The 27,505-nt window shown below is 37.9% G+C and overlaps 1 protein-coding gene across 9 annotated transcripts in view; it reads left to right on the top strand.

Moving 5' to 3' along the window:
- The window catches only part of HHAT (hedgehog acyltransferase), a 167,159-nt gene that overhangs the window by 79,494 nt on the left and 60,160 nt on the right, over positions 1-27,505 (top strand). For 8 of the 9 annotated variants that reach the window (XR_014944570.1, XR_014944571.1, XR_014944568.1 and 5 more), the window contains one exon: positions 21,690-21,891. Coding sequence is in view for 4 of the 9 variants with exons in the window: in XM_032443397.2 (XP_032299288.2) it covers positions 21,690-21,891 (202 nt within the window). In the remaining 5 variants the exon portion in view is untranslated. Of the gene's footprint in view, positions 1-19,618; positions 19,810-21,689; positions 21,892-27,505 lie in introns of those variants that run through there. The other variant, XR_014944569.1, reaches the window with a different exon arrangement.

Raw genomic sequence — 27,505 nt, 5'->3', positions numbered from 1 at the left:
ATTGCAGAGTATTTTTAGTCTCCTTGCTGTCACACGTTTACCATATGTGTTTGGTGTACAGTACACATCCCAGCTCTGCAGAAATGTCTGAATGTGAGGAAACATACTATTTAGTGACTGTAACTCTTTTCTAAATGCCCTTAATGTTTTATCGATTTAATCTGCTTACATGTCTCAAATCAGGGAAAAACAAAACTCTTTCTCCTATGCAAATTGTTTGAGACACAACTTTGTCTCTTTCTGGAGTATGTGCTTGTTTTTCCGTGCAGTTTTGTATGGTAGGCAGTGTTAATTATGTTTAAAATACTAGAAAGTGAAGAACCTCAACTAATCTCATCCAACTGAAGGCACTTCATGATGCCTCTTTCCTTCCCCTTCACAGATTTAAGAAGGGAAATGGCTAAAGGCTTTTCATCCTTTGGCATGGCTTGAGGAAGGGGAGGAAGCAGGACCTAGTTATTTCTATTACATGCTTAAATGTCTCAGAAGTCATAATCTAAAGGCAATTGGTGCTTCTAGGACCAATGGACTTTGATTCCTCTTGGCCTTACAGAAACTGTAGCCACAAGATGTAAAAACAAGCTAAAAATTAATTTGCTTTGGTAGTCTATCCTACCCACTCTGCCAAGGGGTAAATCATAACACTGGGCACTGGAGGAGCAATTCCAATGAATTCAGATCAATAGTGAAATGACTGGGACTGGAAGGTAGCTCTTGGATCAAGTTCTGACAGAGCAGCAGACTGGGCTTCTTGGCAGCAGATGGCATTAAAATGTCAAAGCATTAAAATATGCATGTTAGGAATAGGGTGGGCATGTTTGAGGTAATTATTTCACAGAAAAGTGATATTAATTTCTATGGAAGCGATTCTGAGAGAATTCGGTGTGGTTGCTGCTGTAATTAGATTTGTTTGGGTTACCTTCTTATCTTTGTGCCCTTGCAAGAGACTGCCACAGCTATAGAATCATAGAATCCTTACAGTTGGAAGGGAACTCTGGGGGCCATCTAATCCAGCCTCCCTGCAGTGGACAGGGACACCACAGCTATATCATGTTGCCCAGGGTCTGATCCAGCCTCTCCTTGAAAGCCTCTGTGTTGAGGGCATCAACCTCAAGTCTAGGTAACCTGTTCCATTGTCTTACCACCTTCACTGTAAAAGATATCTTACCTAAATCTATCCTCCTTATGCTTGAAGCCATTTCCCCTTGTTTCGTAGCCACAGACCCTGCTAAAGGGTCTGTCCCCTTCCTTCCTGTAGCTCCCCTTTAGACACTGAAGCTCCACTAAGCAAAGTCCCTTTGCTTAATTTCTCAATTTTTAAAGTAAAAACAGAAAATGAATTAGTCTTCCAATCCTGTCTTTCCAATCTAGGAAAGGAAAACTTTGCTTGGAAAAGGTCTCCAGAAAGTCTTTTTCCAAGTTACTGAAGGGCTGCTCTGAAATAGGTTCCCATTAATCTTTTTAGTTGAGAATAATCTTCCTCAGTTGATGTCCAACATGTTGGGACCATTTGCTGTTGTTTCAGGGCCATCTATTTTCCTGGTCTTTAGAGATAGAAAGTTCAGCTCATGGGAATGGTGTTCATATATTCTGCTGTCAGTATTTTGCTAAGGTCTGGATTCTGTAAGCCTGGTAAATCATACAGGCTGGACAGCAAAGCACTGTATTAATAGTGAAATTTGCTGGTTTAATCTTGTATAAAACAACAGATAAGCACTGTTTACTGAGGCTAGCAGTCTATATTTTTGGATGCATTATTTACCTGTTATTCAAATCGATGGGCCTGCTATTGCAGTAACGTATGTGTACTTTATAGTGCGTTGCCTATAGATGCAACAGCTGCTTTACTTAGACGATTATAGATGTTCTTTTATCTAACACAGTGCACCAAAGGCCATGACTTTGCATCTGAATCTAACACAGGTTTTTGGCAGCAAGTCCTTCTCTAGTGAAGGTGCCAGGGGACAGTTTTGTGTCAGGAACACTAGCATCTGGGGGCTGTTTTTCAGCTGTCTAGCTGTTAAGAAATGCTCTGCTCATCCTCCTGGCACTTAATTCATCCTGCAGATCACAGCGGCTCTTTGACGGCTAATGTGTCTGGAGAGTACCTTGGTATTCTCTAGGTATCTTAGAGGTGCTTTGAGAAAAAAATCAAAGCAGAATGGAGGATAGTGGCCAAATTTGGACACAAGTTGCTGATGCTCCTAGCTGATTTCCTATTTGTGACACGGTCAGCCAAGCCTGATTTGTTGATCAGTCTCTATTTCCCCTCTGCATCCTATCTGCTGTTGTCTCTTTCATGCATTTGGCAGATCTGAGGAGATGAGAGATCTCTTTCATTGCTCTCTTCCAGTTTATTTAAAGATTACCATCTGCCCAAATAGAAGTTGTTAATGAACGCAGTGTGTGTGCTTACAAGTGATGTAGTTTTTGGTTTGTTTTTTTACAAATAAAATGTTTTTCTTCTTTCATTAGGAGATAATGGAAAGATTGTGTTCCTAACAGTTCTACAAGGGCCTTCTGCTATTTACAATTTTCTTCCTTTCCCAAAGATTTTCAGCTTCAGTGCTAATATGAGAGAGGCAGCTTTGAATGGGTATCTTCTAAAAATTTAAAGACAGAGTTTAAAAGCTTTACTAAAGTCAAAGTTCTCCGTGTCCACACTGGTACTTGCTGCTGTGCCACTTTGACTTTTCCTTTTTCTTTTCTTTCTTTCTTTCCTTTCCCTTTTTTTTTTTTTTTTTTTTTTTTTTTTTTTTTTAAAGCTGCTGGAAGTATTGCATCAGGGTTGAATAAGCAACAGTGGCAAACCAATTCCATCCTAGTGCTCCTGCTTGTTCCATCATTTGTTTGGGTGATTACTCCTGCCTGCTTGAGGGGAATGCTTGGGACAGGGCCAGCAACTGGTGCCAGCACAGTAACCTTTGTGCTCTTTCCTGAATGTCTGTTGCTAGTAAGCATGAAACACCCCTGTGTAGTCCATTTGACTCTTCTGGAGTTGATTTGTTTTTTTCCTTTTTGTTGCTTCCCATTATGCAGTAATTCTTATTGCAGTGGGGATGCTGATTTATTTTTATTTCTGAGGGTTGATGGCATGAACACACTTCCCTATTTTATGTTCTTGCAGCTAGTGATCATCACCATTTCTTCAACTGTTTTCCTTCAGCTTGACAACAGCAAAAAAGACATTTGAAATACTACATTACCTGTGCAGTTGATCTGCAGAAATCAAACTCTATATTCCAGGAGATGTAGAGTAGCACCATACATAACGCTGGGTGCAAGGGTGATCTCTTCTAACCTGCACACCTGCAAACAGAAGCATTACACTTTTAAAAGCCAAGCTCATATGTAATCAGCAGATTTCCAAGAACCCATTTGCATATTCTGTTCTTTTCCAAGAAATTATTTACATGATGTCTCTCCTTCTGGCGCATGCGTTGTAGCCTCCTCTGGTGGTCACTGGATGAAGGCTTGACATCTTCTTCCCCATCTGGTGGTCGTTCGTGGATGAAGTCAGTAGTCTTCATCACTGTGTTCTTCTAACCCTTGTCCCAGTTTAAAGCATTCCCCTTACCTGACATGCAGTCCAACTACCGGTATAAGAAAAGGGGAAGAAATCAGTATTGAGGTCTTTACCTGCTCCCTAGGTAATTGTGAACACTTGAAGTTTTTGTGGTATATATCAAACAGTGATGAAAGATGCTTGTATTTAAGGTGAACAGCCCTTCCAGTGGACCATGTTGTGAAGCATTTATGCAACTTCAGCGTATGTTTCACTGTAATTATTATTTCTTTTATTAAAAAACAACAACAACAAAACATCTGTGAATGTATACTGTAAATGGAGGTACAACTTATATGTCTTGTTCTAGATTTAGGTTTCATAGATTGAATATTCTGTTTTTCCATGTGTTTACATGAAATAGATACCTGAAATTTTAAACATTGAAATTAGTAGGTTATTTCTATTGATATTTGCAAGTTAAATACATTTTTGTCCAATCAAATCTTTCTGATACAACACCAACATTTTCTAACATCTTACTTGCTGTGTGTATATGTATTAGAATAGAATTACAGAAAACAAAATACAGTAATTTTGACTTTAAGGAGAAAAACCCAAAACATTTATACGGTGTTTAAATGATATGTGAAAAAGAATTCTAGATACCCAGACATTGTCTTCTAATGTCTCCTTGCTGTCAGTCCCAAGTTTTGCCTGAGATTTTCAATGGATTTGAGAACTTTTCTTTTGAAAGAAAAGGAAACCAAAAACCTGAAAAAAATCTTGAAAACTGCTTCTTTCTGTCATTGTACCTGGGTAGTCTTTTCTGCTGAAGTGCAGTTCCCCTTGAAACTGTTTCTGTAGCTTCTGCTGGCCAGTCTCTCTCTGCCTTTTACATTCATTCAACTTTTTCAGTGTCACCTTTTCCATTCAGTCTACTTAAGGTTTTGGAATTGTGGGGGTAGTGAATGAGTTTATTGTCTGTTTCTAAAACATCTATTCATGTTCTATGCCTTTCTCTTTTTCTCATTCTCTGTCAGATGGTTGGTTTGGGTGTTTTTATTCTAGCCTTCAATCCTTTCTGCCAATCTTAATTCTTTTTCTTGCACCTTCAGATAGCCTCCTTAGTTCTGTGCTGCCCCTATCTAGCTGCTGCCTCAAAATAATTGTTAATGATGTTGATAAGCAACCAACAGTAGCAAGGATGGCCAGTAGTATCTGGAAGAGGTGCAGTATTATTGCTGGAGCATGGCACTGGGCCTGCCTTGGAAGTATTTGTTATTTCTTTGCATGCCTGTGGTGTTCACTGGAAAGTGTTCCTGTGTCTCACTGAACATTTCAGGGCCTCTCTAAAAATATGTGTTGAGCAATGTGTATGCATCTAATACATATGGAAACATTGTAAATGTACACTAGGCTCTATATGGTTCACAGGACCGATCACTGTTATTGCAGTGGATTGTTTGGGAGCAAGGTCTGTGTGTTTCACCATCACAAGGTGCTTCACCCATTTGTCTCCCCTCTATTCCCTTCTCCATTGAAAGTGTATAAGATTCAGTTGCAGACCATTAACAGTTGCCTTTCTTGCTAGAAGGGTAACTTGAAAGATGATCCTTACTGTCCCTCCAGTGCATTGACTGAGGCTGTTGACAACCTGCTTGTCATCTTTTATTTCCCCCCTGGTGACCCAGTACATTCATAGGTGTCATTATGCAGTGTTCCATATTTATATAGATATTTACAGAAGCATAATGGTTAATATAATAAACGATTTCCTTCTTTAATTCAAAGCACCAGCTCATGCAAATGAAGTTTCAGGGGAAGGAAGGGCACAATTTGGAACTGGATTCTAGAGCAATTCTGCTTGATTTCATAGAAGTTCTCCCCCCATCCCCACCCCAAGTTGCTATTTGTGCCAGGCAGATAGTCTACAGCTTAGCTATTTTTCCCTGCACAGTACTGTGTGCCCTTGAAACAGTATTGCTATGTTCACACTTCTCTGTCTTTTTTAACCTGCATGGTTGAGAAGCTTTCATTATTCCTAGATAGAGTGCCATAATGAGGGCTATGTCAAACAGTCCAGCTGGCATTAAGTATTGCTGTGCAATTTTTCACTTCTGCGGACTATTACTAACACATAAAAGCTGTTCAGCATTCTGTAAACTCTTGCCTTACTAAGTTCTAATCAAGTTCAGGATTTGTGCTCTGTGTGGCTCAGAGACCCAAAAGACTTCATTGTAGTAGTGTAGATGGTGGAGAAGGGTCATCAGTCCCCTGTCTTCAAAGGCAGCAGGTCCTTCTGTGTGTTTAAAATTGAAAAGTGATTCTTTCAGGAGATGACTCTGTCTGACAGACAGCGTAGCTTGCAGTTGTGTAGTGTGCACCTACCCAAACCAAGAGTTGTAATAAAGGTACCACCTTGAACGCTTTATGCAGAGTAGGGTTCTTGAGGCCTGTGTGCTTCACTTGCAAATGTGCTTTGAAAAACGTACACAGTCTCTCTTCATGCCAAATTGTTGTGCTGTATTCTGTAAACATTTTCTCCTTTGTGGTGAGTGAAGAAAGTGCAGAGTATGTTGGTGGTGGTTTTAATAGATAAAGGCACTCAGGTACTGTAGTGATGAGGATACAATAAGCATTTTTATGGGACAAGAAAGAATGAGTTTTGACAACCCCCGGCTGTTCAAATAAAATACAGAACGTTGACAATGCCTGAAAATAACTTCAAAATAAACAAAAATCTTTTGAGTATTGTTTTGAGTAGATACACTGTTCTTGATTGTGTATGACATGCGGTGAATAAGCAGTATATTACTATGACATCCAATATAACTTTCTTGTCCAAGTGAGATAAGTAGAAAGAATACATTTTGTATTCATAACCTGCACAATTATGAGAGATCATCTTTTGTTTACCTATTTGTCTGCTTTGCTATGAATTTTCCAGCATCTGTTTCACTCAGACATTGTACAGGAAGCTTTACTGAACTCCAGGTAGAGAATGTGAACTGACTGCGACTTATTAGGTCAGACTGCATATTTTAAAGATGTTTTCTTATTCATTTAAAGAATAATAGTAACCTGTCCATTTACCTAACTTGAAAGCAGTGCCCATTTGCAAGTACGCTGATGAAAAGAATGTCTTTTCTAAAAAGTCATTAGAAACCAAAGATAATCTTTAACATCAGACTTGTCAGTACAGACTTGGTATGCAAACTGAAGGGTCTAGACAGTAAGAGCTATTAGCTATGTGCTTCCTGTGTGTTCTTTCACCCATAAAGAGATCTGTATTTGTACATTGGTAATAATGACAATTCATACTTAAATTACTTCACAATTTCAAGGAGCTGCACCTGTTTTAATTAGCATGTCTCACCTTGCTTCCAGTCATCTCATTCTAACTGAGTCAGAACACATTACTGCTTGGCGTGCAGTGTTTCAGGATAATCAACTTCCAGCTTACAACAGTCTGAAGTCTGTTCTTTCTAGTGTACAAGCAGCTTTTAATACTTACATGTGGCAAGGTCACTTGCATTTGAATAATTGTGATATAATTTGAAAGCAGTTATTATGTCAGTAGTAAAATCATTTACACCATTATCAGTCAAATGTAAATTTATAAGATACTCTTGATTTCTGTCTCTCATTCCTTCTTCAGCTCTGCTTTAACTTTCATTTTAGTTGCAAAGAAGAAAAAGATACTAAAAAAGAAAAGAAAGCAAAGTTGGGATTTTTTTTTTCCTTCTGCAATTCATTTCCATATATACTTTTAATGATCCTTTTTGCAATTTCAAAAACATTCTGGTGTAAAACAAGTGGTAGGGTATTTGCAAATGGTGCCTGCATAGTTAGCTAGCTAGATCCTAATCTGTCCTCACTTTGAAGTACGTTTGTTCAAACACTTGGCTATTAGATTCATCTGATTCCAGTGAAGTGCTGTAGAGCTTAAAACTTCGGATCTCCTTAAAATGCTTTGGGGAGTTTGTTTAGGGAAGTTTTATCTGTTGTTACTGTCTGTATTATGGTGACTTAAGAAAGCCTAGAATACGGAGATGGACATGTCAAGCAATTATTTTTGTACAATATTGTAGCTGTTGGTCACATGTGACAACTTCAGTGTTTTGAATACTTGATTGTCTCCTGCCAGCAACAAATAATAAATAAGAGATGCCTATTCATGCCTACCTTTTTGTTCATCTAGTGCTGTCAGTAAAACATTCTTGTCATTCCTCTCTGTCCTATTTCTCTCACACATGCATGCAAGAATCCATATGGAGTTAGTGGGATAATAAGGTGTGAGCCTTGCTGTGCTCATTAGTGCTTTAAAAATCCCTGTACAATGTTACCTGTCAGTAAGCTATTAAGTGTTCCTCAGATGTGAAGACAGGATAGTAAAGTAAAATCCTACCCGGTGCTCGCTGGTTCCCTGCCGAAGCAAAAAAAAAGGTAAGTATTGAGCCAGATATGGTTTGCGGTGAGGATGAAAGAGCTGCACCATGTATTACACAATATCATCCTGGTTTGTGATGTTTTGGGGAGGTGGGAATGGGAGAGCTGAATACTTTACACTAAGTGTCGAGTCAGCCTGTGTGGTTTAGATTTTGTGAAAGGTGATTGTATGGCAGTGCAGCAACTGAGTGACAAATCTGCAACATGAAAAACATTGGAAGAAATACTTTGTGCAGTACAGGAGTCTGTGAGATACAGAAGTAATGAGCATTAGTTATTTACTCAGAAATAGGATGAATATATAAAATGAAACCTTTCTGGATTGCTTTAAAATGTTTGAATTCTATTTGCTATTTTAAAACATGCCTCATTTTAAGCATGTACGTAACTTCCCAACTAAGCAAATCAGCTAGGTCTTTGCCTAGCATAGGATCATTAGGATTTAATTTCTTGACTATAGAATCACAGAACTCGCCTTGTCATCTGCATGTGCACAATGGCTTTCAGAAGCAGTAACAGGAGAACTGTGTTTGTACTATAATGATTTAGTCTGAACTGGCAAAATGTGGCTAAAACTGATTAGATCTGAGTAGCAGTGTCAGCTAGAAAACTCTGAAGCACTGACAGCGTAGGCTTATCTTAGATATAAGGCATTCTGTAGACTCTGCTGCCTGAATTTGAACCTATCTGCAGACAATATTTATAGGTCTAACCAGGCTGTGTGATAGCACTGATCCTTGCAGAACCTTTGTAGAGGAAGAGGTCCTTTGCTGCTTTATTTGTTATCAGAAAGAGTTTAGAAAGAGAACACTTCTGTTTGCTTGCTTTCTAGCAGAAGTCTTGATGACTAGACTGGAAGTGGTACTGAAACAATGCTGAAATTTTGATTGAAGTATTGTGCTATTGTGCTTCAGTGTGAACTGGAATTGGTTGCTGTTTACATACCTCATAAGAAACAGGAGATGTGGTCGGTTTGTTCAGCTTATTGCACTAGATGCAAAAAGCCCCAAGGAGCAGGAAGCAAGCCTACATGGTGTAAGGCCTCTTTTCCAGTAAGTGAACAATAAGCAATAGATTTGTGTCGTACCAACCAGAATCTTCCTGCAATAGCTTAAGTAGCATTAGATTTTTTCAGTCATTAGGTTCCCTTCCTTCTTTTTCTTCTCATGTACTTTCTTAGTTTTTGGGCTATACAGAAACTATGTGATACATATTTTGTTCACAAAAGCAAAAATTTTTTATAAAGGCATTTTATTGACAATCCTGTCTTTCAATAATTCTTTAAATGGAGCCATATGGGTTAGTTTTCTAGTGCTTTTTCTTTTAAAAATGAAAAATCGTAATGAATGTGTCTGAAGGTAGAAGATGGGGAAGAATACCATTGCTGTTGATTTGAACTCTACTACTCAGCAAAACAAGAGCTGCAAAAATCACAATAAGGCTTCCTTCACAGAATGAATTGATATTGAATATTGACCTCTACTAAGAAGGTTAAAAAGTGCTGTATGGAAAGAAAGACCAAGTTTCTTGCTCATATTTAGCTGACAAATTTGTTTTACCATGATCCTGTCAATCACAGGGATTATGAGTTTTAAGAAATAGATGTTTCAGAACTAGAGTTAGCTATAAAAGTTCAAATTTTGTATTTTAAATTTGACTACAGTCACTTTCATCCACTCTTTGCTCACAGGATAACAAGAGATAAGAGTCACCTCATGCTCTGAATAGTAGTGATGCTCCCTAAAATCCTCAGCCTTCTTCTGCCAGTACCAGATGCTTTAAAGGCTTTAATATCAGCTGTTACAATTGGCTTTATTCTGTCCCCTATAGCTTTAAAGGGATGTCGGAGCTCACTTAAATGAGATTGTGATCGTATCCTTTGACTTCCAGCCTTGCTGCTTCCTCATCATGCCAGGCAGGAGCAGAAAATAGTTACCTGCTGGGATCTCAGGAGCAGCACCAGCAGCTTGTGCTTTGTGGCTCAGAGGGGAGGTGATGAGAGAGAGAGGGAACAGCGATGTGAGAGGAATTACTTCCACTGGCATTGTCATATGCTCAGCTTATCCTATGAAGGCAAAGAAGGACAAAGCCTGGTGGCTATATGTTGTTTTTTTAAGCAAAATTTGAGTTTAACTAAGCTTATTTAAGCTTAGATGCAATGTTAGGTCTGTACATGTAATGAGAAAAGGATTTAACTGGCATGCTTGATGTTAAGAACTGCAGTTCAGCTTTTTTTGAACTATGTTTTCTTGGTGGTTTCTCTGGGTTGTGGAGATAATTTCTTCTCAATCAATAAGCAAATGAAAATATCAGTAGATCTTAAAAGTATAGATAGAGTTCTCATACAGGAGTGTGTAAAAGATTAAAACCGAACAGCCAGATCATAATTACATGTGGCCGTTCTGCCCAGCATACAAGAAAATCATTGCATCTTGAGTGTGAAATCAGCTTTTCTATACTAAAGATATATTTTTTTTAATGTAGGAAACATTATTCCCTAGATTAAAATGGAAATCCTTTAATGCATATGCTCCGGAAATTGAACAAACTGAAATAATATTTTATTCAAATTGGAAAAATATCTGTCAAGTTACTCTGCTAAATTCAATCTGCAAATTAAGTTAGTGATGAAAGAATTTATTTCTCTCTTGCTGCTTTACTAAATTTATGTTCCACACAACATGCAGGCATCCAGCTGAAACACAATTGTGAATGTGTGCAGAAAAATATATATATACAAACACACAACTATTCAATATTTCTTCCTCTTGAAATAACAGTGAGTTGTAGCATCATCTCTTTAACTACGAGAGGGTCAGGAAATCTTCCTGAAGCAATTGTGTTTTTATGCATTATAGATGTAGAGCAGAGAAGGCTCAGTGCCAAAGGAACCTGACAAAGAAAGTTAGTACAAAACCCAGATCCTAATCCGTCTGATACTGATGGCAAAAATCTTACTGGCAGTAGAAGAAAATATGGACTGACCTTTTCTCCAAATAAACTGATCTTAGTTATTACTGTCTAAGAAATCACTTTGGTAATATCTTGGTGCATATGTGACAGCAAAGCACTTACATTTCCCCTTTTCCTTAGGGACAGTGTAGCAATCATTGCATCTTAGTGAATCTGCTCTAAACTTTCATATTACTGTATTTTATTCCTTTCCAACAATGTTTATGTGTGTGGGACAGATTGAAGCCTGAGACTATCATGGAAAAGTTGCCTTAGGACAGACGGTGATGAAGAGAGGGTGGACTGGGCTGCTGCTTTAAGTCTGTTCAGTTTCTAGATAAAAGTGGGAAGCACTACTGAAGAAGGCTAGCATCAGTAATAATGAAATGAGTGAACAAGTAAAAATGATGTAGTATCATATTATGGCTACTCACATCTCCATTAGTTCTCGGTTAACATTAGCGAATAGCACTGTAGACAAAGATAAACTTAATCAATCTATTCACATTGTAAACTGGAAATGTTCTAGGACATTGTCAACACACTTGACACAAGACAATTTTACTTGACCTTGTGTTATGCATGAATTCAGTCCATATGGTTATGTTCTGCCACTGTAATTCTTGTAATTGAGAATCATGGCAAGCTGAAAAGCAGGGGGAGGATAGGAGACTTCTGCTTTAGTTGGCTGAGTATTTCTAGTCTACTTTCTAGTCTACTGCAAAGAAAAATCAAACAGATGATACACTTACAAAGGTGCACTTGAAATTGATGTTCCCTTTCATTACATCTTAGATTTTGGTCTCAGCTGGGAACTGAAACCTTGCTCTGGTATAAATGCTGTAGCCCTACTTCCTTGTTGCTGAAGTGACCTGTCTGTGGGAGGGCAAAGTGCTCCTGAAGCCAAATGTCCTGCATAGCTGGGAAGCAGAAAGGCCTGGACAGCATTGTTTTGCTCCTCACTCCTCACTCCCCACATACTTGTGCAGTGTTCATTCAGGACAGGGAAATACAATTGCCCAGTCTTGGTGTGATGGTGGGAAACCAACAGCAGACAGCAGTGGTTGCTGCTGTCTCCTAGTTGAGGCTACGGTCAAGCATGAGTGCTCCTTTTCCATCTTGTGACTCCTATGACTTGTGGATATGTTTGGTGTGGTAGGAAGTTGTCAGTTCATGTGTGTTCTTCCTACTTTGTCATCTTTACTGCCATCACACAAAGTTATGCTAGAATAGAAGCATTTTGTGCTGATACTCTCCCAGATGTGGAGCTTACAGCCCTGATTTTGAAATTCATTCAAAATCTAAATCTAAAATTGAAGCAAGAAAGTTGGTCCATAACAAAAGAAAAAAGTACATTACAGTTTTCCAGGCTTATAATTAGTTCTCTATTGTAATGGTCTTACATGGAAAACAGTCCTAGTAATGCACACTCAGTATGCAATTTCCATTTCTCTGGGCGTGAAGAAGTGAAACCATTATTGAATTTCATGGTTTGTTTTAATACTTCATTGAATGTTCTGTGAATTCTTCAGTTTTAGAGCTAAACCAAACCTCCTTTCAAGCACGCCATTATGCACTTTAGATTATTGCTGAAACCTTAGCTGACAGATTTGATTATAATTGAGGTTTATCAGGTAAGACAGACCAGTCTGTTGTTACTGTTTCAATTTAACTCCTTGAATCCACACATTATTTCTTAACTGTTTAGCCTCCTGCATCAAGGATGGAGTGAGTATAAATCTGCTCCAAAGTACTACTGGGAATTCAGGTTAGGCAGTTCCCAAGCTAGGTGGGTGGGGTTTTTTTGCTCCTGTTTGCATCCCCTGGCTTTGGAAGAAATAAGTGGTTGCCCTTTGTGGTTTATTGAAATCTTCATGAAGCAGAAAATAGGAAACAAAATTGCTTTTGGTCCAATGTGTGAAACAATTGCTTCAGTGCGCATCTTCCAGAAGATGCACCAACTGTGATGCTGATGACAAGTCCTAATAACCTTTAACTCATTTTCTACCTTTTCTGTGCTTGGACATCACTACAAAAATAAGTTCAGTTGATTCATTGTCTTTGGAGTTTTCAGTGGAGATCAGTGCGGAGATTATGAAATGTTTTATCAATCATTATTAGTTCTCTTTTGTAACAACAGAATTCCTTTAGGCAACTGGAAAGATATGCAACTAAGTGTTTTAGAACGGTAAGATGTATAGAATATCTTCTACCTACATTTCTGTCATATCCCAGCTGCTGTTTATTCCCCACAGAGTTTTACTGTTCTTTCTTCTTTAACTGCAAGTTTTTGTTTTTGTTTCCTTGCCTTTCCCTGTTTTTAGTTATATGTACATTTAATTTCCTGTCTGTAGCTAAAGTGTTTCTGACTGAAATGTATCACCTTTGCATTGGGATGATTTGTTGCTATGTGTTGAATTTTTCTTGATTTGTTCAGCTCTGTTGCCCTGTCAGCTCCTGATTTCACAGGAACCGACGCTTCCCCCTTAAGTCTGTGTCTGGATTGAGCCATGTTCCAGGCTGGGTTGGAGAGAGTGTGACTATGCTTTCTTTACAAATTAGAATTAGATCATTATTTAAGGATACCACTTCAAGAAAAGTAAATATTTTATTTCACTCTTGATTAAATTTGATTTCTGTTCTCATTTATGTAACAATTAGGCAGTGTTGATTTGTTACAGTAAATAGAGGCTGAGCTGTACATCAGAGGGGATTTCACTCTCTTGCTGTTTAAAGTGTTTCTGACACAGACTGTAGAGTGTCTAAGAGTCCTTTGGTGTGGAAGTTGCTATATAATAATAATTCAAAGTAATTGCAGCTCTGTTTGGACATCTCAGTGCCTTGGCTGTATTTTGTACATAGTCTTTTCCCAGCACTGTAGGCAGTATATTCAAAGAAATGTGACCACGAGGGAATTACTTAGCTTGGAATGATGTCAGAAGCCTAGCTCTTAAACTGGTGCACACGTAACTTGGAGGTATGTATAGCACTACTTCGTATTTAGGTAGGTACATTGATATTCAACATATTTCCTGCAATATTTAAGCAACGTCTATTCTATATTTCTGTTTTACAATGATTACATGCCTTTACTTTCTTTCAGTAATGTTTTTGAAGAATATTGTGTTCACTCTGGGTTATTGAATGAAGATGGTAAGACCTAATAGTCTACACTGACTTTGGGGCTTTTAGTCTCAAACATTATTCTGGCCTCAAAATGATTTGTATTTCTGTTGGACCGGATGAAAGTTTTCTGAAGCCTTGGTTACTGCTTGTCTGTATAGCCCAGAAAGGCAAAGGCATCGTGTGGTTTTGTGAAACTACTGTGTGGTCTGTGGATACTGCCATGCATGTGTACAAGGTGATAGATAGATCCAGAAGAATCATCAAGCTCCCACGAAGGAATGATGATTAAACAATCTTTTCTGTTACTTAGCAAATTGCCGTGTGCTGTCAAACTTGTTCACCTTGTCTCTAAGCGGAAATATCTTAATGAGGAAAATAATATAGTTTCTACTGTAATGACGACATGTCGTGCACTCTTTTGGCAGAGGCATACTGGGAAAGGTAGCTGTTAAGCTCACATTGATGAGTGTGTTTTAGACGTCTGAATCTAAAGATGTGGGTGTATCCACACTTTGATGTACCTGGCATGCTAAAATTAGCAGGATGGCTGAATGGCTTCTACTTAAACCTGTGGAAAAGTGGTTTTGTAAGCGAGCGAGAAAAATGTAGCACTTCATTTTTGGCATGGTCAGAGCAGCAAATGATGTGTACTTAACAGCTTTTCACTAACTGAACACAAATAGTTTAATATGGGCAGACATGCACAGGAGGAGAAAACACTGGAATTTGTTTCTGTTATTATAACTGTTACTGAAAACTGCTGTAAAATATCATGATGAGAATGCAATGAGAAGGGAGATGACAAAAGAAAAGACTTGCTGCAAAGGAAAGTTAAGCCCATGCAATCTCTGGTGCAGATTTGCACAGCACTGAATTTTGAGGTGGGACCCAGTGCCACCATCAGAAGTCAAGAAACTTACTCATCAAGAAAAGAGAAAAAAACAGTTATTTTGTTAGGAGTGTTTATTGTGCATTTCATCTAATGATTCTTTAGCACACAGGGAGTAACTGCTGCTGTAGTGACCAGGGCTGGGATCCCTGCATGCTACTGCCCTGGCCAGACTTGATTTTTCTTGCATACTCACTGTCCAAATCTCATTTTCTTTCCTGCCTGGTGGCAGCCTGGTAACAAGCAGCTGGAGCACTCCTCTGGGAGATGAGATATGTTGTTCTCCTTGGCAAGGAGCCTGACCTCTGCTGTTTTATAAGCAAAGAGTGACAGCGCTATTAATAGGTTCCTCTTCCAGCCAGGTTGCAGGGGTAGTATAGTCTGATAGCAGTGCTTCCTGCTGAGCTGGGATATTACTGGCACATGGTAGGTGTATTGTGAGCATAAAGAATGAATTGGGCCCTGGGGGGAGAGGAGTTGCCAGAATGTCTTTGGGGAGCTCTACAGTCTGTGTGGGATGAGTCAGGAGGTGGCTGTTCCTGCCTTCTACACAGCCACTGAGCCCATTTTGGCAATAGCAAATAACCTCCTACCATTAATAGAAAGAATGGTAGCTTGCTTGCAATCTTACAGTTCTTTGGTCTTGTGGAACCTGTCCCACTCCCACTGCAATCAGAGTTCATGAGTGAGTAGTTTTGTATTTGACTGCAAACAGGTGGTAGGTGGGGTTTCTTTATTTCCTAGACACAGTTAAGGGAGAACTAAGCACAGCAGCCTACTGGTAATGAAACTCTTTCTATTAAAAGGAGGTATTATGATTTAGATTAAAATTTCATTTAAAGTAAATGAATCTCTTTGAAAGCATAAGCTTCCTTACAAGAGTGAATTCAAAATGATTTATTCAGTATTCCACAGTTATCCACCCTTTGACTTGTGAACTCAGTTTTTGTGTTCAGTCCAAGAGAAGAAGAATACATAAAATACTTTTCAGCTTTTAAATAGGAAACTGTGCACTTAGTCTTCAGTAGGGAACATAATAGCAACTGGAAAGTGAACTAAAATTCAGGTCATATCTATAAAGCTGTGTGTTCTTGCATGTGAATATCCTCATTAATGCTTTGTAAGCTAAATGGACTTAATTTCTCATTACGTGTTTTTGTGGTAATTTAGCAAGACATGCCTGGAGCCAATGTTAGCTTACTTTCTTTAAAGGGTCTCCATTTGTCAAGGTCTGTCTAAACACTGTATTCAACTGGTGAGGTGACAGAATCTCACAGGGATTAAAAAGCTTTGCCAGCAGCCCAAAACAGCACAAAACTATTAGATGATGCAAAAACAATGTAGTTTTCAGTAAGAACAAAGCTTACCTCTCCTTATCAAATGATACCAAATCCTCACTCCTCTTTCACCAAGTTATACTGTTGTGTTTTTTTTTATTTCAGGTAGAAATATGTGGGGCTCAGCTTTCAAAGTCTTGATTACAGGAGATACTTCTGTGATTTAAAACAGATTTATTCATGTTGGACCCAGTCTCATAAAGGCTTACAGATGTGCTGTACTTATCCACTCCACATAGCTCCACTGAAGTCACTGTCAGCTTGAACTGACAAAACAGAAATCTTAAGAGCTCACCCAGAAGTAAGAATTTGCAGAACAGTCCTGAGATCTTTTTTGTTGTGCTCTAGAGAAAAAGTTTAAAACAAATGATATAAAGCCATGATAGGGAAACCTAAGATGAATAAAAAGATAAATAAGGGAAAGAAGCCAAGCCTCAGCTTTACAGGGAATTGCTGTCTGCTTGTCACCCTGTATCCTGCCATACTTTCATCTCTTTCACAGCGACAGTCCCTGGGAAGAGTTCAGAAGCAAAATGAACAGTAACTTGGTTATCTGAATTGTTTTCTCAGAATCGTTCAGGCTCGCTTGATTTTGTAACCAGTAATGAAGATCTTTCTGTTGACTTAAAGGGTCAGATTCTCCAGGTATCAGGATGTGGGGACAAAACTTTATACGCATGCCTGCAGGTGGACACTCTCACTGTACAGAACTTAATGTGAAATGGAAAAATGTATTATTGTTTTCCTAACTTCTGTCTATTGGCTATGTGATTGTAACTCAAAAGAAGCATGTAACTCAGAAACTGCATGGTTAGAAATTTACAGAGGAATTGGATTTTTTAGCACCAATATTCACAGAAATAAAACAAGAAGTTTGCAATTACAAGCAAATACACTTTTTTTTTTTCTTCTTCAAATTTACATTTCATGCAGTCAGTGTAAATCTGTCCAAGACCAATTGTATGGGAACTGTTGAATATAGCCTGAACCACTGATTGATCACCTGAGGCAAGCACTGAGTCAGCCCTGGGAGCACAGGTGAAGGCAATTCAGCTGTGTGACCAGAAGGGCCGGAGCCTGGCTACATCTCTCCTAGACCCCATTTAAGAGCTGACTGTCACTGGGGAAGGGTCTCTTTCTGGGAATTGCTTCTTTTGGAGTTTTCTGTTGTGAGGCTAGGACACAAGTGAGCATTTTGTTTATTATCTCTTTCCACTGTGATAATCTTTCTAATTATACAACATCCAAACCGTGCCACTCTGCTATATTTTTTTTATTGTACACCAATTCTAAAGAAGTGGGAAAGTGAAGTCTTGGACAGCATGTATCTTGCTATGTGGCCTTAGTTCAGCAAGAAGTTTAAGCATGTGTTAAAGAAGGGCCCTGAACAGAATATTTGATTAAAGAAATGTCACTTTTAAATACCTTTGTTTTGGGGATTTTCATGATACCATTTACATAATTTATTCAATTCTCTAATGTTCATTTTGTGAGTGAGAATTAAGGTAAGTTGTGTAACTGGAACAGCTTGCGGGCTGTAAGTAAGCCGATTTAAGCTACTGTAAGTGGGAGTGAAAGTAAGGTACTGGAGTATTAGAATACCCAGGCACAGTTGTGTTTTGTTTGCGAAAGTGATAATATGTTTAACAGCTTTTTGTTTGAAATCAAAATAGGGTGTGGAAACAAGTGAAAACTGATAGGATGTTTACCACAGAAGGGGAAGCCTGAGAATGTAGGTTTTAGTAGTGTCAAGGGGCACTACTAAATCATTTATCAGAGGGATAAAGTACTTTTTACTATATAGATTCCTTTCAATATTTCATGGATCTTAAGAAGGGAACAGTTAATGTAAAATAAATTGGAGGGATGTCAGCAGTTACCATCCTCAGATCCACTTGCTTTAATGTCCTTTTCTCTTTGTAAAAATATTTCAGTACTTCATTTGTTTTTCTTTGGCTCACTGACCACCAAATAACTTGTTCAGTTTTCCTTCTGTGCATGAGAATTAAGTTAGAGTTGTTGCATATTGGCACTACATTTTTCAGATAAACCTGCCTTCTTTGCATGTCTGCAGTAAATGTGTATTCTGCTGATGAGCTGTTAAGAAATTCTGCTGCAAGGGGGGGTTCCTTTAAGTTGTGTTAGTCTGACACGAGGATTCTTGATTACTTTTATGTGCTAGAAGTCCCTGACCTGTGGGTTTTGAGCTTCTCTGTGGATTTTCTGTGATTAGAGATAGAAATAGTCTTAAAAACTGCATGAAAGCCTCAAATGAGATATTTATGTAACGCTTCATGTGGCAGAGCAGATCAGCATGCTCTACAGTAACCTCTTCATATGTTTCAAATCATAGTATAGAAAAAACACAGGATACACTGGAGATACACAGTGGTAATGATAGCAAAGAGAAAGCTGGCATATGTAGGATGTGAAATTATAGTAGCCATTGTCCCTTCAACAATTTCTTCTCCACATCCTTTCCTCATCACAGATTTTGGTAGTGAACTGGATAACCAAAGAACTTACCTAATAAAATGTAAGAATCACCTTTCCTCTATGATTACTTCTTGTTCAGATCTCAGCTGTCTTCACTTATTGGGGATTCTGGATTCCACAGTGAATGTAAAGTCTTCACACTGTAAGGAAGGGGTAGACATGCTGGAAAAAAGGGTATTAGAGTCATGCATGTGTATCAAAGCATCCTCACCTGATTCCATTCTTAGAGCTGCCCTCTTGTATATTGTTGGATGTTTCATTTCACTCCAGGAAATGTCTTAGCTTGAAGATATTTCAGAAAATGCGCCTTCTAAAGAATTTTTCTTGTGCATTAGTTAGAGACGTAATTGTCATTTACAAGGCAATGTACTATGTCATGGTAGTGTTTCTTCTATCTTCTGGCTTAATAAATCTATTCACTGGTTTATTCTCCCTTTCATTTCATTTTTCTTTAGCATAAATATAGCTTTCTCTAATCAAATGAGTACTCTAATGTGTAAACACATGGAAAAAGAATTGAGAAATTAGATTCTAATTTGCCATGATGCTCAAAAAATATGGAAAATGCATTTTTGTAACACAAAGGACTCTTGTGGTGGCAAGATAATTGTGGTTATATCAAGGAGCACAAAGGGGCTGTTGGAATGGGACCAGGGTCTGTCTTTGGCTGCACACTGCCTGAATTGCCTTCTTACTTGTACCCAGGCCTGTCCACCCAACACTTTGAATGGAGGTACATAACATGAGTACGAGGGGTGTATGTGAGGTGGTGTACATAATTTTTCTGACGTCAAACCGAAGCTGGTTCTGTAATGTAATCATGGATTTTGCACTTTTTTTTTTCTGTGTGAATAATGTAAGGACATGCAGAACTACTTTCGTACTGCTCAAGAAAAATGACTCAACATCCATCAGCCTCTTATACTGACCTGAAAATTGCCAGTGGGTGCCCACCCAAGCAAAGACATGACTATGTATTCTGAAGGCAGTTGGTGGCCTTGTGACAAGAAGTGGCAGCCAGTCTGCGTTCTATTTTCTTCTGGTAGCTGGAGGTAAGGGAGAGAGGCTTTGCTTTCTGCTTTGCATTTTTCCACCTGGCAAAGCAGCTGAATACTCACAGTAGCAGATGGAAAGGTCAAAATGTCAACAAAAATTTCATGGCTTCATTTGGCTTCTGTGCTTCTGCAGACAGTTCTTTACCAGGACAGCACAAGCAAATTTTCAATTGCACAAATGCCATGGGTCTTGCTAGGAGTAAAGACTTCAATGAACTTGAAGATTCACCAAGATTTGAATTAGTGCTGCTCAATTAACTAACTGCTGTTGTTAAACACTAAAAATCAGAAAGTAGCTTCTTTGTCTCTGCACAGTACCCTATAAGCCATTCAAAGCAATTTAAACTGACCTATGATTGCAAGCAAAAAAGCTGGCTTGTTGCTTGTGTCCATTCCTGGTGATGTCACTGCCTACTGAGGGTGGCTACAAGGATGCATTGTTGCCACCTGTGTTTTTTGTCTGTGTGACGTGAGAGGGCTAGGCCTGAGAAAAGAATAGGAAGGGGGAGAGAAGAAAAACACAATGTATATAAGAACTATTGACTTCAATTTCTATTTATTTTTGTATGTTTGACAAAAAAAGATCACACATTGATAATCATTATATATGTAATCAGATGTTCTCTGTAGCAGATGGAGAGAACAAAGTGTATTGATATTATGTTTAGAGAGAATTTGGAGCACTTGAAAGGGTTTGGTGGTTTTTGTTTTTTTTTAATGACTTTTCCATTTACATCTTAATTACTCTCATTACTTTACTTTACCCTGATGCTGTATTTTACTTTCAAAGGTTAAAAACAAAGCACTCCATTAATTTCCCTTTACAATCTCTGAGCTAGTGTCTATTTCTGAATGTAAAAACTGAAAACTAAAAACGTCAGTGGAAAAATAATTCCTTTAATTATCTTACCAAGTAGAAATAGTTTCACGTATGACTAGGGTGCACTACGTCAAAGGAATTGTCATGGGCACTTCTCACACAGTAGCTCCTCATTGCTGCTCATGGGCAGAACTGTTGCCCAATGAACTTCTTCAAAGTGTTGACAGGAATACGTAACTTTTACAAATAAAGGCTCAGCAGTGACCATGCCTTATTTTCTAGCTGGCAGAAGTGGATGTGGCCCTTTAGGCAGGTTGAAAGTGAAATAACCCAGCAATCAGCATCAGCTCTTGGCATCCCATTGCTCCTTGTGTTCTAGTTGAACAAATACTGCTTTTCTGACACTTCTAGGCATTAATTAAAGACTGAGGTTCTGACTCCCGGAGTCAGTTTCAATCCAGATGCATAAATGCATGCTGTACTTTTTGTACAAGTAATTTTGGAACAAGAGGATGGCACGTGTGCTACAGAAGTCACTGGGCAAAAGTGATCCTGAGAGGGTAAGGCGAGAACTGGATGGGAGGTATTTGCAGTTAATATAACTTTATTAAAAGATTAAAAAATAAAGAAATTAATCACTTCTAAAAATAAAAAAATACATCCTTCCTTGTGTCTGCGTTTCTGAAAAATGTAAATCGTTATTGTTAGTTATGTCTACATATCACTTCATTTTTGTGCGTGCAAGTTGGCTTACAACTAGTTGTTTAAAAAGGCTGAATGTGCTGCTCACAATTTTGAGAATATAATTTCTCATATATGTTTGCATAATACAGAATTCTCTTGACTGCAAAATCATATTTTTGCCAACAATATGGGTGCGTAGTCCTTGAAGTGGTCTACAGCTTCACAGAAGGTGGGACAGGCAGTGGAAATGGAGAATATCAGTTAGTCAAGTTTGTTTTTTTATATCATGGAATAACTACAGTGGATGTGTTTGTTTTTCTGATTGTTCTGTGAAAGCCATAATAATGCTGCTTATCTGTCTTTTCACTTACAGGTACATTTATATTCCCATGGGAGGATCTCAGTCCAGTTTGCCAGGAATGCTCTTTTCCACTGCCCTTACTTTTGCCTTTGTAAGCTATTGGCATGGAGGACAGAGCTATCTGTGGTACTGGGGAGTACTTAATTGGCTTGGAGTGATTGTGGAAAATGGCGTCAAAAGGATACTTTCTGTTTCCATTATTCAAGACTTAATCGTAAGTTGAATCTCTCATTATTGTGTGTTCCTGTTTCCTAGCTCCATGCTTGTCTGTAATTCCTGGGTACTGGGTTTGTTTTAATCTGGATTAAAACTGGAGGTTAACAAATACAGAAACATTCCCTTTTCCATCCTCTTCCATTTGAGGTGGGCTGTGTAAGTAGAATTCTTCAAAAAAAGAACCAGGCAAACACTCAAATATGCATGGTCTTAAAAGCATTCTCTGCAATGCCAGTATAAGCAACTGCTTGTGACGTTGTGTATGGTATAAAAAAGAAGGCAGTTTTAGAGTTTCAGTATTTGTATTATGATTTCACTCAGGATGGCCTTAAAATATTCATCTTCACTAAGATTAGCAGTGTAATTTTCTAGCCATGTGTTTCCTGGTCAAGTGTGTGTAGCAGCTGTGTGCATCTGGGAACAAATTTACTTTGGTAAATCTTAGGTCACCAAGCAATCCAGTAAAGAAAGTATTGTTTTGTTTTGGAGACCTCAGATATTTTTATGTTACTTAGACATTTTACCTTCATTCACTTATGCTTTTCTCCATATATAGTGTTTGACATGCAGTCATATGCAAAAAGCACTGCTTTACTTTGATAATCATTATAGTCTGTGTGTTTGCTTAGTATTTAATCCCAAATCTTCTAATAACTATCTGTAAGAATAAGTAATTCTTATGTCTTTTGTCCTTAGTAGAGATAAGGTGCTCAGAATTCATACACTGTAATACTGTGCTGGCAGTGACTCACTCTTCAGTCTTGATGCTTAAATAATTGTTTGTTCTCCATCCCTATGTCATTACTTTTTCTGGGAGGCTGTGGCAGTTGATTCAGCTAAGTAATTTAGTAACCAGTGCTCATCACTGTGAATTTGGTGACTGTCTGGAAGCAGATTTTTTCCTTCCTAGAGAATGAGTTTGTCAGATCCATTAATTTGCCTTTTGAAGTGAAAAGGAGCTGCAGCATTTGACCAGCTGCATACACAGGTCTCTGGACTGGAGGTTTTCAGGCATCAAATGAGGAATGCATAACTGTAGGGGCTCTTTGTACTTGATGCCATTGTATTGGATAATCTAAAAGAATTCTTAATTACTTAAGTGCTTAAATGCCATTAAAATGATAAAGACATGGCATTATGAAGGTGGGGTCATATGTGATGGATTAATTCTAAGTGTAGTTAACCAGTGCTGCCAATAAGGTTCATTTTTTGTATGGTTAATCCCCTAACAATGGACTAAGTGCATTTTTCTCATCTCCCTTCTTAAAGTTCAGTTATAGAATTCAGGTGAATAGGGATAAAATATATTTTTTTTAATCATGAAAAATAAGTTCAGTTTCAATTTGGTTTCATTCTTAAAGTTGAATCAATCACAAAGTATAGCAGTAATTAAAGAGAAGCTGCTTCTGTTATTCCCTACTGTGTCCTCTCCCTTCTCTTGCAAAAGATTTAGAAATCTAAATAGAGTGCATTTTATTCTTATCATTCACTGAATCCTGTGCTAAGAGTATGTATAAAAAGAATAGGACCCTGCATTTATTCAGATTTTATGGTAATTTAAATCTCAGTGTTTCAGACTTAGCACAGTGTGAGCAAATAACGCTTTTATAGCTTTAAATTCAGTCTGTCAGGTTTTAAATATCTTCTTAGGCACACTGAACTGGAACAAAGAAAGAAGCACAAGCATTATTTATGAGATGTAATACCAGCATATAAACAAATACTTACTGGAAACAGTGAATTTGGACCTGAAACTGGTCATTCACACTGACTACAAAACAGTGCTTAGCTTCCTGATTTCAGCTTTGGAAGAGCTGTTTCACTTGCTTGTTGTTTTCTGCTCAAACTGTTTTGAACTTCAATGTGTTGAGAGTAGCTGTGAGAAGTTACCTGCAGATCATTTTGGGCTTAATGGAGGTTACTTGTTAGCTGAATACAGTAAAACTATTTCTCTTTATTAAAGCATTATATAGAGTATAACAATAAATGCTATGCATGGTGAGCTAGGCTATATATTATATATATTATATATATATATATATATATATATATATATATATATATATATATGCATTAAACTGGGGGAGTTTCACTGGATTTTTTTCAGGATATTTATTTTTTTCATGAGATATTTGAAACTATAAAGAGCAAAATAGTGTTTTTTTCCCCACCAATTCAATATTTATTTCCTACAGATGTACAGAGATCCCAGTAGCAACTCAATTGAAATCAATGATTGAATTTGTATTGGCTTTTAATAAATAATGGGTAAATTTATGAAAGAAAATGCTAATGGCTGCCATTCTTCCAATGATTTCATTTTTTTCCCTCCTCCTTCTTAAAGGAAGCAAGATAGAAATCTATACCCGAAAATGTGACACCTTAGTTTGAAAATACATTTAAGATAATTTAAACTCTAAAATAGCTGGCAGTATCTTTAATGTAATGGATCTGGAAATTGTCCAAGTGAAGATGTAGCAAAGAGGATGAAGATGACAGATGGTTATAATTAACGTTTTAATTTCAGTTGAAACAGTAGCATTTATTTTCTTGGTTGTTTCCTGGTAAAGTGAAAAGATGTCATTTGAATTTTTTTAATTGAGACATAAAGAGATCTCTTCTCATATTCCTGCTATAATGAATTCCTGGTGTAAAATCTTATTCCTGGCTTTATTTAGATAGGACCTAAATGCACTGTCAGCATCTCACTTTGAAAAGCCAACTAATATTAAGCACCACTTATTTTATAATATTGTTTACTACCTTTGTACGTATATTGAGTTTTTAAACTGCAAAATATTTTGATTTCTAAATTTATATTTATTGCTGTGACACAGTCAACTGATTCAGGCATTTTCAGCCCACTATAAATTATTTGTAATAAATGATGCAATGAGTTTGCAGAGAACTGAAGTGAAACATGGAGAGGTATTTCATGGTTTGCCTGGCTTCAGCAGTTCTTTAGCACATGTTAGGCTTTGGTCTTTATTTAGCTTCATTTGCTGGAAAGAATATTTATAACACTGGTATACTAATCTCAGAAGCCTGTCTCACGTTTTCTCCTTTACTAATAGCTTTGTGTAATTAATAAATATTTTTATTGCAACATGGTGATTCATTTAAGTGACAGGCATTGCAACAGTGCTTTCTTTAGAATGTTCTTATGTGTTTGCTGTAGACTTCTGCTGAGTTTCCCTCTTTGCTGTCTGAGAATGTGCACTAATGTCAGGCAAGGTAGTTGAACAAAGTCCTTTAATCAGACTCAGATACTCTGTAGTGCTGAAATCTTTTTCTGAGTTTCAGTTATCACTCATGTCAAAACCCAGGCCAATGCATAGGGCTTGCTGTCACACTCTGAGGAGCAAAGAGCAGGCATCCTGCATTTCTAGAGCAAGTTATTAAATGTTCTCTACTAGCAGATGTTCTCTTGAGTCAAAATCAATGGAAGCTCCTTTCTCTTGATATGAGCAGAATGTCATGGCTGATTTGTGAACACTGGTTGTTAATGAATGGTACCTAGAACTAGGAAGCTGAGCTATCAAGGTGCTGCTCAGTACTGAGCAGCTGAAAGGTGCATGTAGTTTGTTTGTTTTTTGCTTCCAGCTTTGCCAATAATCGTTCTGAGTCAAGAAATTCTATCCATAATTCTACCTTGCTTGATTTTTTTGTTCTTCCTTTCTCAACTCTTTTATCTTCATGGCAGTGGATCGCAAAGCATTCAGAGAACCCTGCTAAAAATGCACAGACAGAAAGACACATGCTTGCATTCTGACTCTGGTTTTCTTTGCTTGGAGAAGTTCTTTCTGTATGCTCAGTAATAATCTGATAAGTGTTGTTTTGCATTAGAGACAAGCATATACAGCGTGATACAAGCTTGAATGACGTAAGTGCCTGCAGCAGGATTTCACAAATAACATTCTATCGTTTCCTACTTTCTGAGTATGAGCATTGCTTTTTTGTCAAGTCTGTGCAAGAAACATTATTTTTGATGCCATCAATGGCAACACTGCTGTGATTTTCCATCTGTCTTTAACCAGGTGATTGCTGCTCTGCTTCAGACAGCAATGTCAGCTGTGAACCCCATTATGTATTTTCCAGTTGTCATAACAAATATTTCTCCCATTCAGCATTATTTACTTCCTCTTCTGCTTTGGAGACATAGTTTTCTGATGCTCTAGTCATAATGCTGTTTGAGAAGTCAGTAAGTCATGTTACAGGTTGAAAAGAAGGTGATGCTGATAATGCAGTTCTTTTTTACTGTTATGTCAATATAGACTCCTTCTGTTACGGATAAAAAGAAAAAATGCACAAACAATAGATACTAGCATTATTGGAAAAAGAAGGTAAAGTGTCAAGGAGCAGTTGCAAGCTCTTGTCTTTCCACTGTGCCTTTCAGAACCATATGCAATAATGCACAGTATAACTGAGCCTCAGAATCTTGCAAGCTCTTAAATAAGGTCTGTATTTGCAGAGTTTATCGACTGTCTCCATGGGGATTATTATTGTGTATTGCCAGTTGTTAACGGATTCACAGTGGCAGTGCAGGAGGACCACAAGGGCAGGACCTCATGCAAAAATCTGCACTAATTATTAGAGAAGTTAGACCAGGTTCCAGTTTGGATGGAATTTAAAAGCCAAAAACATCAAAATGTGGATGAGAGAGATGAGGGAGCCAGAACAGGCAGAATGGGAACTAAAGGGTCAAAAAGAAAGAACATCAACCTGCATGAGGAGGAGAATGCATGACTCTTGCAAACCATCCTCTGTGGTGGGAGCTAAGGCACATTTATAGAAATACATGCACTGCCATTACTTGGTTTGATTGCCTGCTTTAATTGAAAAAAGAAAAAGCCAACCAAAAATGAGGATGGTCTGTTTTAGTTGATGTTCATTTTGCACTTTTCACAAGCTGCCACTTTTCAATAAAAAAATGTTTGGGCAGGTTCTTTGAGGGTGATGGGGAAATACAGGAACAGGCACAGAAATTTACTTCTGCGTATGTCGACTTTCACACATGCATCTTTAAGTGCGGTGTGTACATTTGAGCTGGTAGGAGGCTTTCTTCAAACTGAAAGTGGTTTGGCTCTTTGCTGAGCGATGCTATAAATGTAGATCTTTTGGAATATCTAAAAATGAACTGGTTCCAGTGCAAGACAACATTTTGATGAGTGAATATTTAGTAAGGCATCAATAGAGAAGATGAGTATCTTTTCAAATACTATATATAGCAGTTATTTCTAAGTTCAGAAACAAATTCTATTTGTGAACATAGATCTTGACAGCTGCTCGATTTTAATTTTGTAGTCCTTTTTTTATAGAAGTCACGTATTGTCAGTAGGGAATTACAGGTCATTTGCATCATCCTGTCTCAGAAAAAAATGTTGTCAGTGCCCTCCTTCCTGTGTGAATCTTCTGGGAGCAAATCTGTACATTTGCTTTGGAAGGAAAGTATATGCCTTGGGAAGCAACAGGAGTTGACCTCTGGGCCATAGTTAGACTTGGGGTGAAGGGAAGGTCTACCACAAGCAAAACAAGATGCCAAAAGAGATGCAAACAGAAGTGAAGGGTTGGGTTTTGGCTAGAGTTAGATGGAACGTGGAGCAAACAGGAAG

Source organism: Coturnix japonica, chromosome 3 (assembly GCF_054131305.1).
Source record: "Coturnix japonica strain WE chromosome 3, WE-NBRP24, whole genome shotgun sequence".
In the NCBI taxonomy this organism is placed as follows: Eukaryota; Metazoa; Chordata; class Aves; order Galliformes; family Phasianidae; genus Coturnix; species Coturnix japonica.
Note: the sequence above shows the minus strand (reverse complement) of the source record. Positions and strands in the feature narration are given on the sequence as shown.